Raw genomic sequence first — 16,256 nt, forward strand, 5'->3', positions numbered from 1 at the left:
CCTGCCCGGCCTTCCTGGGACCACCACCCAAGGCTGTGCCTAGGTTGCTGTGGGGAGGCCCCCCCCTCCCTGGGATTGGGCACAAGTTGGGCTCCTCCCATTTGAGGTAGCCGTCTATGGCCTGGGAATTAGGAGCCCGGTACCCTCCACCAAGACCTAGCAAACAGAGGGGACAAACATGACCCAGAGACACCAGGAAGCTATTCTTCTGGGAATTACCTTTTCTCTTCCTGTGCTTCCCCCACACACCCCCCACACACACCCCAAGTCATGACCTTTACATTTAATCAAGTGTATTTTTAATGCAGTGTCCCTTTTGCTGCTTTTGCAAAGGGCGGGGGGTGGGGGGGGTGGGAGGGGACAGCCGGCCAGCACACGTGTTTATTAACCTTCCCTTCATAAAACACTCTTTTCCCATAGAAATCTCCTTTCCCGCTGATTCATTACGTGTCGGAAGCAGAGCATGACATGTTAAAAGCCGTCTTGATAGTATTTGATATTCAGTACTAACAACTCACCAGCTCGGAGGAGGGGGTTCCTTTCCCCGCCCCCACCCGAGGGGGAGGGACACAATCTGCATATTGAATGTGCCAAGACAGTAGGTAATTTGCATTAAGCATCCAGAAATTCTCTGCTTGCAATCTGTCACCCTTCACTGGGTTTTCATTTTATAACCTTCACAACAGAAAAGAGGAGAACAAGAGGCAGAAAGAATGCAGGCAGGGGGCCTGCGCGGCAGGGCTGGGGAGGAAGCCCGAAGTGGGCGGCAGCTGTCAGCAGAGGGGGGCTCTGGTCAGAAAGGCCGGAGGACCCCAGCCGAGGCATCTGCCCCTCAAGGGATTCAACAGCCCACCCACCCCAAGACCCAGATCATCGGGCAAGGAGTGGCCGTGTGGCCAGAAGCCGGAGGTGGCTGCCCTGTGGCGAGGCCCACTGCTCCTCTCTCCAGAGAGCCAAGTTCACACCCAGGTGGGGGTTTTCCTGGGAACGCCTTGGTCTGGCTTTGCAACGGGCATCCGCTCAGAGTCCCCCGTAGGAAGGAGCAGCAATGGTGGGCTCCCAGACTTGCAGTGACCTGCAGAATTCAGGCTTAGGACAGAGCTGTGTGTTCGCCATCCTGACAGCCCGTGAGGAACTCCTGGGGAGCTTTAAAAAAGAAAGCCTGGCACTACCCCAGGGCAGGGGCTGGGACACGCCATCTGCATGTGCAGCTGTACGGTGCAAGGGGAGGGGGTCCTCAAACCCTGCACCCCCCTCCAGCCTCTGCTCCCTTCTCTACAAAATGAGGAGCCCAGAAAAGGTCCTCAGCCAAGTGGACCCTGGCCTTCACTCCTGCCTTGACCAGGCCCCTTCTGCTGTTATCCGTCTTCCATATTGGGTTTCCAGGAGGAGGTTTATTTGAGTAAAGGTCTCCATAGCTGTAGTGAGATCTGCAAACCCCTGGCCCGGGCCTTGCCTTTCGGCTGCCGAGGACAAGGTGGGGCCCGAGCCAGCGGGAATGCAGGTGTTGTCGCAGGGCTGCCAGATCACTCCCCAAGGGATCCCAAGGTGGGAGAAGGTGGTCTGGAAACCGCCCCACCACCCCCTGCACAGGCCCATCACACGGCAGACACGACTTCCCATCCAGGCAGCTCAGCCAGCTCGGGGACAGGAGCCACTGGGCATCAACCCCCATCCCCTCCTGATGACGCATCAGAAGCCAGGACCCTCTGGGAGCAGGGCCACTGGCCTCATCGAAACCGGACCAACCCCTGGGGGAGATGCGAGGAGAAGGAAGCAGCGCCCGCCGGGACTCCCAGCACATCACCAGCCACACGCGAGACGGTTTCTTTGAAAACCACTGAAGTCCTACATAAAGGAGTTGACCAGGAACGATGGCCGATGGCCGTGGAGCTCTCTCCACGGGACTCCAAGGCAGAGCCACCGGTGGCTGGCAGAGCGAGCAGCTTCCTTCCCCAAGCCCAGATCCCCCGGCGTCGGGCAGGCCGCAGGCTGAGGCCAGCATTGCGCATGCTCATCCCCATCACCACCCGTGACCGTCAGGACAACAGCTGTCCTTTGTTGTGAACACACAGAGTACAAGGCAGGTGGAGGGGGTTTCCTCCTGGCCGCCCTGTGAGGCAGAGACTATTCTGTTTCCATTTCACAGGTGAGGGCACCGAGACTCAGACAGGTTTAGTGACTTGCCCACATTCACACAGCAAGACCGAAACCCGGACTCGCATCCAGATATGAATCTGTCCCAGCTCCTCCCCGCTGTGTGGACCCTCTCCCTGTGCGGCTGCCTTCTGGAGCCTCACAGAGTGAGGGCAGGCCTGGGGCATGGTGACGTTCTTTCCCTGGAGGCCTGTGAGAGAAACTCCTCCAGCGGAGAAAGGACAGCGTCCTTGCATTGACAAAGCCACTGGCCTCTCCCCAGCGTGACCCCGCCCTGCTTCTCTTCCCAGACCACCTGTTCCCACTGTCCCCGTTTCACAGCAAGCTGGGTCCCTCCTAGAGCCCCGGGCCCTGGCCCCCAGCCCCAGGGCTAGGGACTCATTGCCTCTGGAACCTGGCCCCCTAGAGCCACCAGGGAGAGCGGGGCTGGGCCACGTGCCTGGCTTGGAGGACCATGGAACGAGTGGGCGTGACACCTATCAGCCCACGGGCCCCGTGGGCAAGTCAGTTTATTTTAGATTTTCAGCCCCTGTCCTGCCAGGCAGGTGGGGAGCCCACCCTCAGCCATTCTGTGGATCCACCCCAACAGCAGGGACAACAGAGGTCCCGGGGTTGGCCACGCAGGTGGCTGGTCATCAGTGGGCATCCACTGTCCAGGTCCTGTGGGCCCTTCAGTTCTCCCCCTTGTCTCCCCGCAGCCTAGCCCGCAGCCCCTCGAGGCCGAGAAGTCTGGTGAGAATGAGAAACAGAAGCTCCCCTCCAGGGTTGGGCATCCACCCCGGCACACAGCCTCCATCTCCTCTCCGAATCTCCACTACCTACAGTCTGGGGGGGGCCTCAGACGCCTGCCACCGCTCCCTCCCAGTCCCCTCTCCCTTCTCCTCCACTCCGGGGCCCCTTGAAGAGCCACCCTTGGGCACTTGGACTTTGGGAAAACAGAAGCAAATCTCTAGGCCGTCCGCTCCCCGGGCTGCGCCATAGGGAAGGGAAGAGGGGAGGCAGAGGAAGAGCACGGAGCTCCCAATGGGAGTGGGGGTCTGATGGGGCAGCCTGGCCCCCTCCCCCACCCTCCCTCCCCCCCATGTACATCAGGTCCCCCCTAGAGCCAGCCTCCCAGCAGAGAGGGAGCTATGTTCTGAGAGGGCCCAGGTCCCAGCCCCCCGGGCCCTGCCCCTGCACCCCGTGACCTCTGACCCCCTCATCTTCTCTCTCCCCATAGTCCACGGCATCAAGTGGACCTGCAGCAATGGAAACAGCAGCTCAGGCTTCTCTGTGGAGCAGTTGGTGCAGCAGATCCTCGACAGCCACCAGACCAAGCCACAGCCTCGGACCCACAACTGCCTCTGCACTGGCAGCTTGGGTGAGCAGGGCCCCCCTGTGGGGGGGGGGGGCGGGGCGCAAACGGGCAGAGGGGGCCCTGCCCAACAGTGGGTGGCTCTCCTCCGCGGGGGTAGCCTTGCTGTCCAGTGAGCCAAGTGGGGTCGGCCAGGAGCCAGGGGACAGGGCAGGACAGCACCCGAGACACACTCACCCTCATCCTGCCCCGTGGGGCTGGTGGGGAAGCCCACTTGGAGCAGGAGAAAGCAGTTTCCAGAGAGGCAGCTCCCTCTAGGGATGGGGCAGCAGAGTTGGGGAGTGCATGGGGCTGGGGCTCCAGGCCTTGTCTACACACAGCAGGCACCCTCCAGGCCCCATCTTGGGTATCGTCAGCAGGAAGCCCAGGTGCCCAGGCACAGGACTGACATGGGCTTTTCAGGGAGGTCAGCCCCAAGTCAATGGGACCACTCAAGCTAAACCTCTCTCTTTAACCTCTGTCTCCTCCAAGAATATAAAGTGTCCCACACTCCCTGTCCTAATGTGTCTGTTTTTCTGATAATGGTATTTGCTCTTAGAAATGTGCATTCTCCACCTCCTTCTCTGCCTTAATTAGATATTCCCATTAGAGGGTCATGTCCCTTCTCTGCGAAGTCTTCATGCATTTAGGAATCATGGTGGCGAGGCCGGAATAGGCTCAGGGGATAATTCACCCTTTTACCAAAAGTGAAGTGACCCTCATCAGATGGAACGAAAATAATGGCAGAAGGGAGAGAAAAGAGAAGAGCCGACCGGGTCGCTGTGTGCGGAGGGCCTCGTGTGCGGAGCCCAGGGGAGACTGGCCAGAGTTCAGAAGCCTTTGGCCTAGGGCTTTCTCCCTCTCTGCCACTGATCTGGGGGTTTAGGGCTCTGTCTTTGCTTGGGTCTTAAAGGGATTTTGACCCACAAGGAGTTGAGGACAGGCCCAGGCTGGCCACATGGGGGAGAGGGGCAGATGCCTTTCTGCCTCTGGAGCAAAGTCTAGAACCTTCTTTGGTCCTGGGGCCTGAGAGCTAATCCAGAGAGCGAACATTGCTCTCCAACCCCCTATCCCCAAAACACCGCTGTGCAGCCTACACAGGCATGGAAAGTTTGGGGGAGGGGAGAGAGACACGGCCACACTCTGGGCTGAGCCCCACCGGCCAGCAAGAGCTGTTTTGGTAAATGGTATCTCTCTCCGAAGGTGGAAAGCACTTTCCTGGAGGATGACCGACCCTCCACCTTCTCCTTCCCAACCACCTATGTCCTGAGGCACTACTATTAGTATTGTTAGTAGTAGTAAATGCACCTCCAGGAAAAAGCCCCCCTGGTCTGGAGGATGGTTCCGCAGAGCTCGTGCGAGCCCCGGGGGTTGGGGTCGGTAAGCCCGGGCTCCCCAGCATGGGTTACGCGCCAGCCCCAGGGGTCAGTGGGCTCCCGGGCTGGGCTCGGCCAGCCCCCAGCTGCTCAGAGACAGGATCCACCGCAGCCGCGGCTCTGACTCTCTCTTTGCACGCGCGTGTGTGTGCGTGCGCGCACGTGTGCGTGGTGTGCCTCTGATCTCCACAGGAGCGGGCAGCAGCGTACACCACAAGTGCAACAGTGCCAAACACCGTATCATCTCGCCGAAGGTCGAGCCGCGGACGGGGGGCTACGGGAGTCACTCGGAGGTGCAGCACAACGACGTGTCCGAGGGCAAGCACGAGCACGGCCACAGCAAGGGCTCGAGCCGCGAGAAGAGGAACGGCAAGGTGGCCAAGCCAGTCCTCCTGCACCAGAACAGCACGGAGGTCTCCTCCACCAACCAGGTGGAGGTGCCTGACACCACCCAGAGCTCCCCCGTGTCCATCAGCAGCGGGCTCAACAGCGACCCGGACATGGTGGACAGCCCCGTGGTCACCGGCGTGTCCAGCATGGCTGTGGCCTCCGTGATGGGGAGCTTGTCCCAGAGCGCCACGGTGTTTATGTCTGAGGTCACCAACGAGGCCGTGTACACCATGTCCCCCACCACCGGCCCCAACCACCACCTCCTCTCGCCTGACGCCTCTCAGGGCCTCGTCCTGGCCGTGAGTTCCGACGGCCACAAGTTCGCCTTCCCCACCACGGGCAGCTCGGAGAGCCTGTCGATGCTGCCCACCAACGTGTCCGAAGAGCTGGTCCTCTCCACCACCCTCGATGGTGGCCGGAAGATTCCAGAGACTACCATGAACTTTGACCCTGACTGTTTCCTCAATAACCCAAAGCAGGGCCAGACGTACGGGGGCGGAGGCCTGAAGGCGGAGATGGTCAGCACCAACGTCCGGCACTCGCCACCAGTGGAGAGGGGCTTCAGCTTCACCACCGTCCTCACCAAGGAGATTAAGACCGAGGACACCTCTTTTGAGCAGCAGATGGCCAAAGAAGCGTACTCCTCCTCGGTGGCAGCCGCGGCATCCAGCTCCCTCACCCTGACCGCCGGCTCCAGCCTCCTGCCGTCGGGTGGTGGCCTGAGTCCCAGCACCACCCTGGAGCAGATGGACTTCAGTGCAATAGACTCCAACAAGGACTACACGTCCAGCTTCAGCCAGACGGGCCACAGCCCCCACGTCCACCAGACCCCTTCCCCGAGCTTCTTCCTGCAGGACGCCAGCAAGCCCCTCCCCATCGAGCAGAACGCCCACAGCAGCCTGAGCGACTCCGGGGGCACCTTTGTGATGCCCACAGTGAAAACGGAGGCCTCATCCCAAACCAGCTCCTGCAGCGGCCACGTGGAGACAAGGATAGAGTCCACCTCGTCCCTCCACCTCATGCAGTTCCAGGCCAATTTCCAGGCCATGGCTGCCGAAGGGGAGGTCACCATGGAGACCTCGCAGGTGGCCGAAGGGGGTGAGGGCCTGATCAAGTCTGGGGAGCTGCAGGCCTGTAGCTCCGAGCACTACCTGCAGCCCGAGACCACGGGGGTGATCCGCAGCGCCGGCGGGGTCCCCATCCTCCCGGGCAACGTGGTGCAGGGACTCTACCCCGTGGCCCAGCCTGGCCTCGGCAACGCCTCCAACATGGAGCTCAGCCTGGACCACTTTGACATCTCCTTCAGCAACCAATTCTCTGACCTGATCAACGACTTCATCTCTGTGGAGGGGGGCAGCGGCACCATCTACGGGCACCAGCTGGTGTCGGGGGACGGCGCGGCGCTCTCCCAGTCGGAGGATGGGGCCCGCGCCCCCTTCGCCCAGGCCGAAATGTGCATCCCCTGCTGCAGCCCCCAGCAGGGGAGCCTGCAGCTGAGCAGTGCCGAGGGCGGGGCCGGCACCATGGCCTACATGCACGTGGCTGAGGTGGTCTCCGCCACCCCGGCGCAGGGCACGCTGGGGATGCTGCAGCAGAGCGGACGGGTGTTCATGGTGACCGACTACTCCCCGGAGTGGTCTTACCCGGAGGTAAGCTGCTACAGCGCTGCCCTCCCCCACCTGCCCACCAGCGTGCAGCCCAGGGAAGCTCATTTGCATGGGGCTGCCCTTTGGATGAAGCTCTGGACCCTACAAAGTTGTCCCCTTCCTCTGTCCCCATGGCCTTTCTCAAGCAGTGGTTCCCAGACTTCACTGAAGCAAGTAGCTTGAAAGTCAAGGGTCTCCTGGGGGCCGGGTCACCCCTCCCACTCCCGCCAGAACCTGGCTGATTATGTATTAACATTCCACCTAGGTTTTGCTCTGCCCTTTTTTTTTTTTTTTTTGAAAAAAATGTCCTAGGGCTGCAAAAACAAAACAAAACAAATTCAGAAATCGCCACCATAGGCCATCCGTATCCATTACTCTTGATTTGCTTCACTAAACAAAACAAAACAAAACATACAGAAATTCCCATCCACTGTGAAAGGAAGGGTACAGCTTCCTTCCAGAGTCATCCATGAAAATTTCATGGGTAAATCCGGCCTCTGCAAAATCAAAGGCACGTTACATGACTCAGGATGTCCCACCTGTGGCCTCCCCGCCCCCCCACCTCCGGTTGCTCCCAAGCCCAGGGCTGCAGGAAAACCCAGGTCTGGCCCCAGTGGCTTGAAGTTTAAAGAAGAAACCTTGGCTTTTTCTCAGAGGTAGAACGGCACAGGAAGGGGGCCAAGGGGCCCGAGCTTTCCCTCCTGCCCTGCTGCACACTGGGGCACACACTCCCGGACTCTGCCCAGCCCACCTGCCAGTGCTTGGGGAGCAGCACAATCACCCCGGGGCCCAGATCGGCCCTTTCTCCCAGGGAGGTGGCTGTCCCCAAGTCCCTTGGTTCCACTGCCACGTCCCCTGGACACTAGGGCGAGGGGCTCCCGTCCCGTATTACTAAGGGAAGGGTGCTCCTGAAAGACCGTGGCTCTCCCGGGGTCGCTTAAGACAGGAAAACATATTCCACCAAAGGTCTTCAGGTATAGGCAGTGCAGGGGTGCAGGCCAAAGCCTGTGCACATGACAGACCTGGGTGATTGAGGGGCTCCCCGGGATGATGCCCAAGTCGGGACCAGACCAACAGGGTACCCTGAGAAGTGAACTTCTTCACGGAGCCAGTCTCTGCTTCAAAGGCTCCCTTGGGCCCTGGTGAAGGGGACAGCGTGACCCACGGGTGGAGCGCATCTTGTGGGAGATGCCCGGGTGTCAGTCGGGCTCTGCCATGACTTCACCTCTCTGTGACTCAGTTTCCTCACCTATAAAACGGGGGTGACAAGAGTCCCCTCCTCGGGACAAGGAGGAGCGCCGGGAATGTTTGGTAAAGTATTTTATCTGTCCATAGTAAGTAATCAGTGAATATTGTTTGTTGTCCTGTGGCTCTCACAGCTCACGGCCCATCGGGGGTCCTTTTCCTGTCCTGCTGCCGTGGCTGGGGCACCGAGGCCCCACGAAGCAGTTCCCTGTCCCTCCTGCACACTGGTTGATCGCTTACGACCTTGGGGAAGTCACCTGGATTGTGGGCCCCCTGGTTACAACTCTGACCCGAAGGCTCATTACTCCCTCTCCTCCTTCTTTTATGGCAAAGCACAGATAAAATCAAGCACAAATGTTCCCAGCTCTCAGGAAGGTGCCACATCAGCTCAGCCGGTGGCCCAGGCTTCATTCAAGGGGGTCCTGGAAAGACAGCGGGGGTCTGGACAGAGCAGCTTCTGCCCCGCACTGTGTCCTTGTGCGGCGGCGTGTTTAGCGGGGGTCCGGAGGCCGCCACCCCACGTGCTGAGGAGCATGGGGCTGGGGCCAGTGTGTGCCCCACGCTTACTAGCTGGTGACCTGGGGCAAGGTAGCTGCCTTTCTTATCTCTAAAATGGGCAGCGATAGCTCTTATCTTGAGGGCTGGTTGTTAAGGACCCAGTAAAGTACTCGGGCAGCACCCGCCTCTTCCATCCATGGAAGAGGGCCATGGGTGCTCCATGGGCTCCTCCCCCAAGACTCCGGAAGATTCTGACCAGGCCTACTCTTGGTATGGCTCAGGTTGACCATGTCAGTGATACTGAGCTCAGGGGCATCCTCATAGCACCCACCATGTTTCACCCCTCACCCCAGGTGAAAGGTCAGCTCCACCCAGCAGCCTGCCCCCCACCCAGGGCTTAAGAAAGCAACTCAAAGGGAGCAAGAGGTCAACTGGGAGACTTGGCTCCCTGGGCCTCAGTTTCCTTATCTGTAAATGGCCGAGAGGCGTGGCCTCAAGGCCCTGCAGGTCCTAGGCCTGGGGGCTTTGGCCCTCAGGACTCTTGGAGACCCCCTGGAGCCTGAGTCCTACGGGAACTGGAGGCCCAGGAGAGGCACAGACTGAGGCCCTCTCTCCCCAGCCTCAGTCTGTGCGCACGGGCCCCCCGGCAGGGGTCCAGGCCCGCCGTCTGGTCTCCATGGGCCTGGGGGCACTAGTGCAGGGCTATTAGCAGACCTGGTCCCCTGTTCTGTACCCCAGGAGCGGCAGGTCCCCAAACTGTACCTCAGGGACAGTCAGTTCAGCAGCCTGCCACGCGAGGGCAGCACGGGAGCAGGAAAGGATGTGGGTCTGGGCACCTCCGAGAGGGCTCGTCCAGTCCTGGTTTTCCAGAAGCCCTGGATGCTTCCAGAAAACAAAAGCAACTCAAATTCAATTTGATTCGGAAAATTCACAGATGCCACCCAGCTGGTCCCTTTGCAGCCCAATGGCCACACGGTGAGGCCTCTGTTGAGGCCCCAGCAGCTCCGACCAGCCCTTCCTCCTCACCACCCTCCTCCTCCCCAGCCACCGGGCCACCGTCCCCAGTCCAGCAGCACGGGCCACCCCCTCTTGGGTTCCCCTTCCAGAGACACTGTCTCCCCCTCACAGGCCCCTGGCTCGTACATCTGCCCCTTGCCCTCCTTGCCGACGGTGCCAAGAGCTCGGTTCTAGCCACGCTCTGCCAAGCAAGATGCACAGCAACACCCATAGCAAGACACCTCGGCTCGGGGGTGCTTCTTAGGCTGGAGACACGAGCTTGAGCCAGACTGGCCGGGCTCTAAAATCCACTGCCGGAAAGCTGAGGCCAGGCCACCTTGCTGTCTCTTCTGGGAGTGTCCCTCCCTCCCACCTCCCAGATGCTCTCTCCCTGCCGTCCCCTGCAGCTGCCGCTAGCTACCAGCACGCCTGCTCGTGCGTGCCCCAGGGTCTGCCCTGGGTGCATCAGAAATCTGGGTCCTTTATCTCAGGGCTCCCAGGCACAGACCTCAGATGGCATTTGTCGCCCCCTCCCCTCCCCCAAACCCTCTGCGTCATCTGCCTGCACTGACAATTTGCTGCACCAGGCAGAGGAAGCTGCAATTAGAGCCAGCCAGGCCGGCGTTGCCATGGGAACCATCCCCTGAACGGATGGATGCTGAGCCCATCCTACAGCGGTTTCCATGGAGAAGGTCCTGATGTTCCCCAGTCATTGCTACAGTTCTTTGTTCCTCACAGCGGCCCTAGCTTCATACCAGCGGCTCTTGACTGGGGTTATTGTTTGTTTCCTTTTTTCTCACATGGTAACTGTCTGCGGTTTTTTGAAGGCCCTGCTCTTCCTCTTCCTAGGATCCAGGGAGGATCGTGCCCTGGGCTGGCCTGTGGTTCTACCTCTGCCGTGCGGCACGCCTCCCAGCCAGCACCCGGCCTCCAGCCCGTGGGCCCAAGAATGCCGGCCTCGGTCCTGCCACAGCTCCAAATCTCCCTATGGAGCCATATATCAGCACCAGGGAATGTTAAGGCCAGCAGGGCCACCAGAGAGGTTGGGCCATTTGGCTGAGGACACACAGCTACTGAGGGACAGAAGCAGGCCTCCAGGCCTGAGCTATCTCCACTGTCCCCCACCTTCGGTTGTCTAGCAGTAAAGTGACTTCTCCAAAACCACCCCATCCCATCCAAGAGCACAGGTGGAATGCCGGCCCATCCGGGAGAGCCCTTCCGCTGCTGGGCTGTGGGAGAGCCTCCCTCACCTCATCCCTGGAAACAACCCCTCCTGCTGTTGGCGCCCAAGGCCAGCCCTGGTCCAGGGCTGGGTTCCACGAGCATTGTGGGCAGCCCGGGAGTTAGCCTTGCGTTGAGGCTGGGGGTCCCTCCACGGAAGGGGCGGGCCAGTGCCAAAGAGAGTCCACGCAAGAACTGGTGACTGGGCAGGAGAGTGTCTCTGGCAGGGGCCAGGAGCAGGAGAACTGAGGTCTGGCTTCTCTGGCCTGGAGAGGTGGGGAAAGGGGGGCCTGCTCCCCTCACCCCTCTGCCCTCCCCCTCAAGTAGGTATGCTGCTCAGTTTTCTGCAGCCTGGACACTAGGTGGCGCTCTCCACCCTGTCCCCGGCACAGGTCCGGGCCCCCTGCTGGGAAAGGTGCCTGGAGCCTGGGGTGGCCCACCCACGGAGAGCCGGAGAGGCCAGCATCCCCAGCCCCCAGCTCTAAGCGCCTGTCCTGCTCAGGACAATCTCCACCTGCCACTCTGAGCCCTCCTCGCCATTTTGTTTCTGCAGCCTTTCTCATCCCTGCCCCTTCTCCCACCAACCCCTACTATACCCTGGGGATCCTACAGCTCTCCCCATTTCCCCACCAGAACTCCCCATCCGTGGGGTGACACTCACATGCTCAGGACTGTTTTCAAAACTAGGGGTTCCCGAAACCTGTCCACAAGTAAATGACAGAAAAAGCTCCCTCCCTCCCCCTTCCCTCCAGGGCTCCTGCCGGCAGGTTCTCAGGTGCATCTTGTGCTGAAAAGGTTTGAACAACTCTGTGCTACCTTCCGCCTAGAACTGAAAGTTATGTAGGAGAGGGTCAGGGGTCAGAACCGCTGGTCACCATGCTGGATGCCAACTGAGGAAGGCAAGGAACATGCGGGTTCCCCCCCACCCCCAGAGGCTTGGTCTTCCTGCCGCCATCCTGAGACAGCGGTTCTCAAAAGTCAGGGCATATTGGAGTCCAAGAGTGTGCACGTTCACCAGGCACATGGGGCGGGGGCAGCCTGGAAGGCCCGCGTCCCCATCCCTCCCTCCCTCTGTGGCTGATGTTCCTCTCCTCTCTGTCCCCTCCAGGGAGGAGTGAAGGTTCTCATCACAGGCCCATGGCAAGAAGCCAGCAATAACTACAGCTGCCTGTTCGACCAGATCTCAGTGCCTGCGTCCTTGATTCAGCCCGGGGTTCTGCGCTGCTACTGCCCAGGTGAGGAGACTGGCCCCCGCCATGGGCGTGGGTGCCCCAGGGCACTGCACGGAGGGTCAGCCTGGGAGCCACCTGGGACAGTCGCGTCATTACTCTGAGCCTCGGTGTCCTCTGCTGGGATGGAGGGTCCCCAGACCAACTGGTATAATGTCATCAGTTTAGGCTCATGGAGCTCACATCAGACAAGGCTACAAGGCCTGCTCAGCTGGGATTTTGAAGCGAACACAATGAGGGGCTGTTTGGACAGCCAGTAAGCCAGGTGGACACACCCAGGACTGGGCACAGCAGGAAGCTAGAACCACCCTCAACCTGAAAGGCTCCTGGAGCTGGTGGGGAGAGCCAGGCAGGGGGAGGGGCCCGAGAGGAGGCGCATCTGGGGTCAGAGCGACCAGGCAGCCCTCTCTCCTCTGGCCCGTGCCTCCCACAGTTCCAGACCACCAGAAGCCAGGAGAGCAAGAGCGAGAGGGAGCCCAGGCCATGTGGCCCACAGGGTCAGTGCCCCGGGGCACTGAGCAGCTCGGAGGGGGATGGAGAAGGCCTGGTGGCAGCTGGGGGAGGGGGGGGGTGTCAAACTAGTCAAACTAAGAATAATCTGCACACTAAGAATAATCTACACATCCACCCTTGAGAATGTGAAACCATCTACCCTGAGCCCCGAAAAAGGCACGTGCACAGAATTTGCTGCCAGTTTCAGGGGCAAGAGCCCTCTGCTGTCCCTGGGCTCTGACCTTCACCCTCCCTCCCTCATCGTCATCTGCTTAGCTTGATGTCCCTGTCTGCTCGACTCCTTGACCTCTGGCCTGCCAGCTCCCTGTGGTCAGGATCTGTGTCTTTCCTGGTCACTAGGCGTTCCCCCGGCACATCCCAAGAAGGAGATCAGTATTTGTGAAGGAATCTGTTCCTAGGGTTCTTGTTTTCCAACCCTTGTGCTGGTGCTGGGAAGACCCTTTGGCTGACATTAGCTCCAGGGATGGCCTGTCCAGCTTGCCCGGGCAATGAATGGAGAGAGAGCCCTACCCCGTGTTATCCGAAGCCAGGAGTCTACAAAAGGAGAGCATGCTCCCTGTGGAGGCCAAGGGTTAGGGAAGACAAGTGGGGGCCTTGGGCCACCCCAGCTCTCTGCCTCCACCCACACCATCCCTCCAGCCTGGGGCTCCTGGATTTACATGGAACATTCTTCCTTCTCTCTGTCTCCTTTCCGTGTGCCGCCACCCCCCGCCCAAGAGCAGAATGCTCCAGAACTGGGTTCACGGGTTCAGCCCCACATGAACTCAGCATCTCCTTCACCACAAACATCTCAGGGAGCCAGGGACGGTGCCCATGGTGGCCTCCCCCTACTGGCCCTGCCCCCATCACTGCCTGGCCAGCTCCAGAGGACCCACTTAGCCCCGTTTGCTCCCGGCAGCCCCGCTTGGTCTGGAGCACAGCCCTCAGGATGCCAGCCCAGGCTGGGTCACCCTAGCATGGCTCAGGGCTGCGTGGCCTAATGCAGCAACCACTCCCCACCACCTCTACTCCAGGGGGGTAGGGGACGAGGGCAGCGTGTTATTACACTGTCCACTCACCACCTGCTGCTGGAACAGGACTCGCCTGGCCTATAAATAGAAACCACTTCCTGTACCTGGTTCTTTCCTGGCTGAGGACCCAGACCTTGCCTGTCCTAGGTTATCTGACCCCTCCACAAAGAAGACTGGCCTTTGCATGCCCTCTGGACAATGTCCCAGGCCGGGACCTGGCGCATCCTGGGTGCTGGACCAGTCGCATCACGGCACATCCCAGATCAGCCAGTTATCCTCTGGTGACTTCAGCTCTGTACTTGACCTCTCAGGGCCTCCATTTCGACATCTGAAAAACCAGCTGTCAGATGGGTGAGAGCAGAGAAGGAAGGTCCATGAAACACTTGGTTCACAGGCTCAATTCATGAAGGTGCTCCATGCGCCAGGCTCACGAGCTTGGCACCCTGATGAGGAGACCAGACCCTGACCAGGAACACGGTCCCCCACCGTCACTGGCCACAGACCACACGCAGCATGGAGTCGGCGCCCTACAAGATCTCAGTAGTGCTCCAAGCGCAGGAGAGAGACAACCAAGTCAGGGCACTGAGCTCAGGGTGAAGGTGTGATGACAGAAGACCTGGGACTTTAGGAAAGGCCCCCCTGGGCTCAGGAGGAGACAGGAGAAGCCACCAACCAGAAGACTTGGCAGGCAGGACAGCCCCACCCTGGGTTCCTGGGAGGTCACCAAAGGCAAGGAGTGAAATTCAACATGAGGTGGGCAAGTGCACTGCGTTTTGAAGCAATTAATTGAACAAACGGTTGAGTGGATGTACCAAGCCAGGCACTGACCTTGGCACTGGGCATGAAGAGGTGATCAGAACAGACCTGTGCCCAGCTCTCACGGAGCTTACATTCTACTGCAAGAGACAGAAAGAAACAAGGAGACAAATCGCCAAGCAAGTTGGAGGGAGAGTGGAACAGGTGGGGGGAGCCGAACACGGCAGGGCTGGAGAAGAAAGAGGGGACCAGCCCATGTCCATCCTTCTGAGTCACAGGAAGGAGTTTGATTTGGTTTCACTTGCAATGGGAAGCCATTAGTTTCAAGTAGGGAAGTGATGTGATCTAAATTATGTCTTTAAAAGATGATTCTGGGTGTGTGGGAGAACAGATTGCTGGGAGGAAGAACAGAAACAGGGAAACCGTAGGAAGCAGGCAGAGAGGTGATCTTTCCTGACTTCAGGAGGGGAGCTCCCTGGGCAACGTATTCCCACCAGTTTCAGGTGGGGGCTTTGGAATGTGGCCCCCCGATACCATCCCGGCAGGAACAGGTAGGTCTCGGGTGGGCTGAGGTTGTCTGCAGCAAGATTCTAGGTGAGAAAGCCTGGCAGCTTGGCTTAGAGTGGTGGCAGGGGAGATAAGAGACAAGTGGAGGGACCAGGACTCGCTGATGGACTGAATGAGGGGAGGGAGAGAGAGCCGAGGACGTGCCCGGGGCGATGGCCTGCCTGCACCGAGCTGCTGGTCTGGGACATGGAGACTATGGTAGGTCCTCTCCTCTCCGTCTGTCTCTCTGTGAAAGGATGGGATGCTTTCGATCGGCCACATTCTAGCATCACAGGTTGTGCAAGTGCCGGGAGATGCCGGGAGGTGTGGAGAAGAGCAGCAGTTGAGGAGCCCCACCCCCACCCCGCCCCCTGGGGTCAGAACATCAGAGAAGCCTTGGGCTCCCCAGCCTCCAGCCGAGGCCAAGAGGCCTGCTAAGAGCCGCAGAGCTGAGCGGGCTCAGATGGGATGTGTGCTGGCTGCCCTTTCTCCCTGTTGGTAAACAAGGCAAATCTCCAGGGAGGATGAGTGACCATGAACTTGGAAGTCTGCCTGGGGACGCCGTCAGGGCCTCCGGAGGTTCTGGACTTGGCTGGGCACCCCTGCCCAGAGAGGCACTCTAGGAGGTCCTATGGGAGGGTCCCCCACCCACCACGGAGCCAGCTGGTTCAACTTCTGGTCTGGAGCTAAGAGACCACACCAGGATAGAAAGCAGAGGGGAAAACCCACTGGTCACCCTGAGGCAGTGACGTCCTGAAGACTTGCTCTGGGGACAGTGACATCATACATCCACCTGGAATGAACAGAGGCCTCAGGTCAACGAGCTGGTTTTCTCATGGGAAGTAAGGTCGGCCTCAGAGGGAAGCTGGAGCTCTACTCTGCCCTGGGGAGCAGCTGACTTGGACAGCCTTCTCAAGTCTGTAAACTGCAAAGCAAGAGCCCAAACAGTAACATGATCCCCATGTGCGTCCTCCCTGGAAATCTGTCCTGGGGAGGCCCTGGGCACTGGTATCTGGTGTTCCAAAAAAGCAGGGCAGAGAGCACATAGCCCTGAGTCTACCAGAGGAGGAGGCCTGGTGGGGTGAGCAGCCTGCATGCCCATACTGGGCCCCGGGGGCCATCTCTGTGGGCCACGGCCCCCAAGATTTCAACAGGAGCCGTGCATCCCCTTTAGCCCCAGAAATGAAGCAGGTTTCTGCCAGGGGTGGGCTCTCTTCTTGCCAACAGTGAGAATGTCCCAGTTGTTTATTCAAGCAATACAGTCTCCACTGAGCCCTGTGCTGGGGACAGAACAGTTAATGAGACCCACAGGGGCCTGCCTGCCCAAAGCCCACCGTCTA

General features: G+C 59.7%; 1 protein-coding gene across 1 annotated transcript in view; it reads left to right on the top strand.

The window, feature by feature from the left end:
- Positions 1 to 16,256, top strand: part of CAMTA1 (calmodulin binding transcription activator 1) — an 841,075-nt gene that overhangs the window by 749,450 nt on the left and 75,369 nt on the right. The window contains exons 8-10 of the mRNA XM_044913866.1: positions 3,377 to 3,517; positions 5,059 to 6,905; positions 11,971 to 12,097. Coding sequence (XP_044769801.1) covers positions 3,377 to 3,517; positions 5,059 to 6,905; positions 11,971 to 12,097 — 2,115 coding nt within the window. The remainder of the gene's footprint in view (positions 1 to 3,376; positions 3,518 to 5,058; positions 6,906 to 11,970; positions 12,098 to 16,256) is intronic.

This window comes from Neomonachus schauinslandi, chromosome 4 (genome assembly GCF_002201575.2).
Source record: "Neomonachus schauinslandi chromosome 4, ASM220157v2, whole genome shotgun sequence".
Lineage (NCBI taxonomy): Eukaryota > Metazoa > Chordata > Mammalia > Carnivora > Phocidae > Neomonachus > Neomonachus schauinslandi.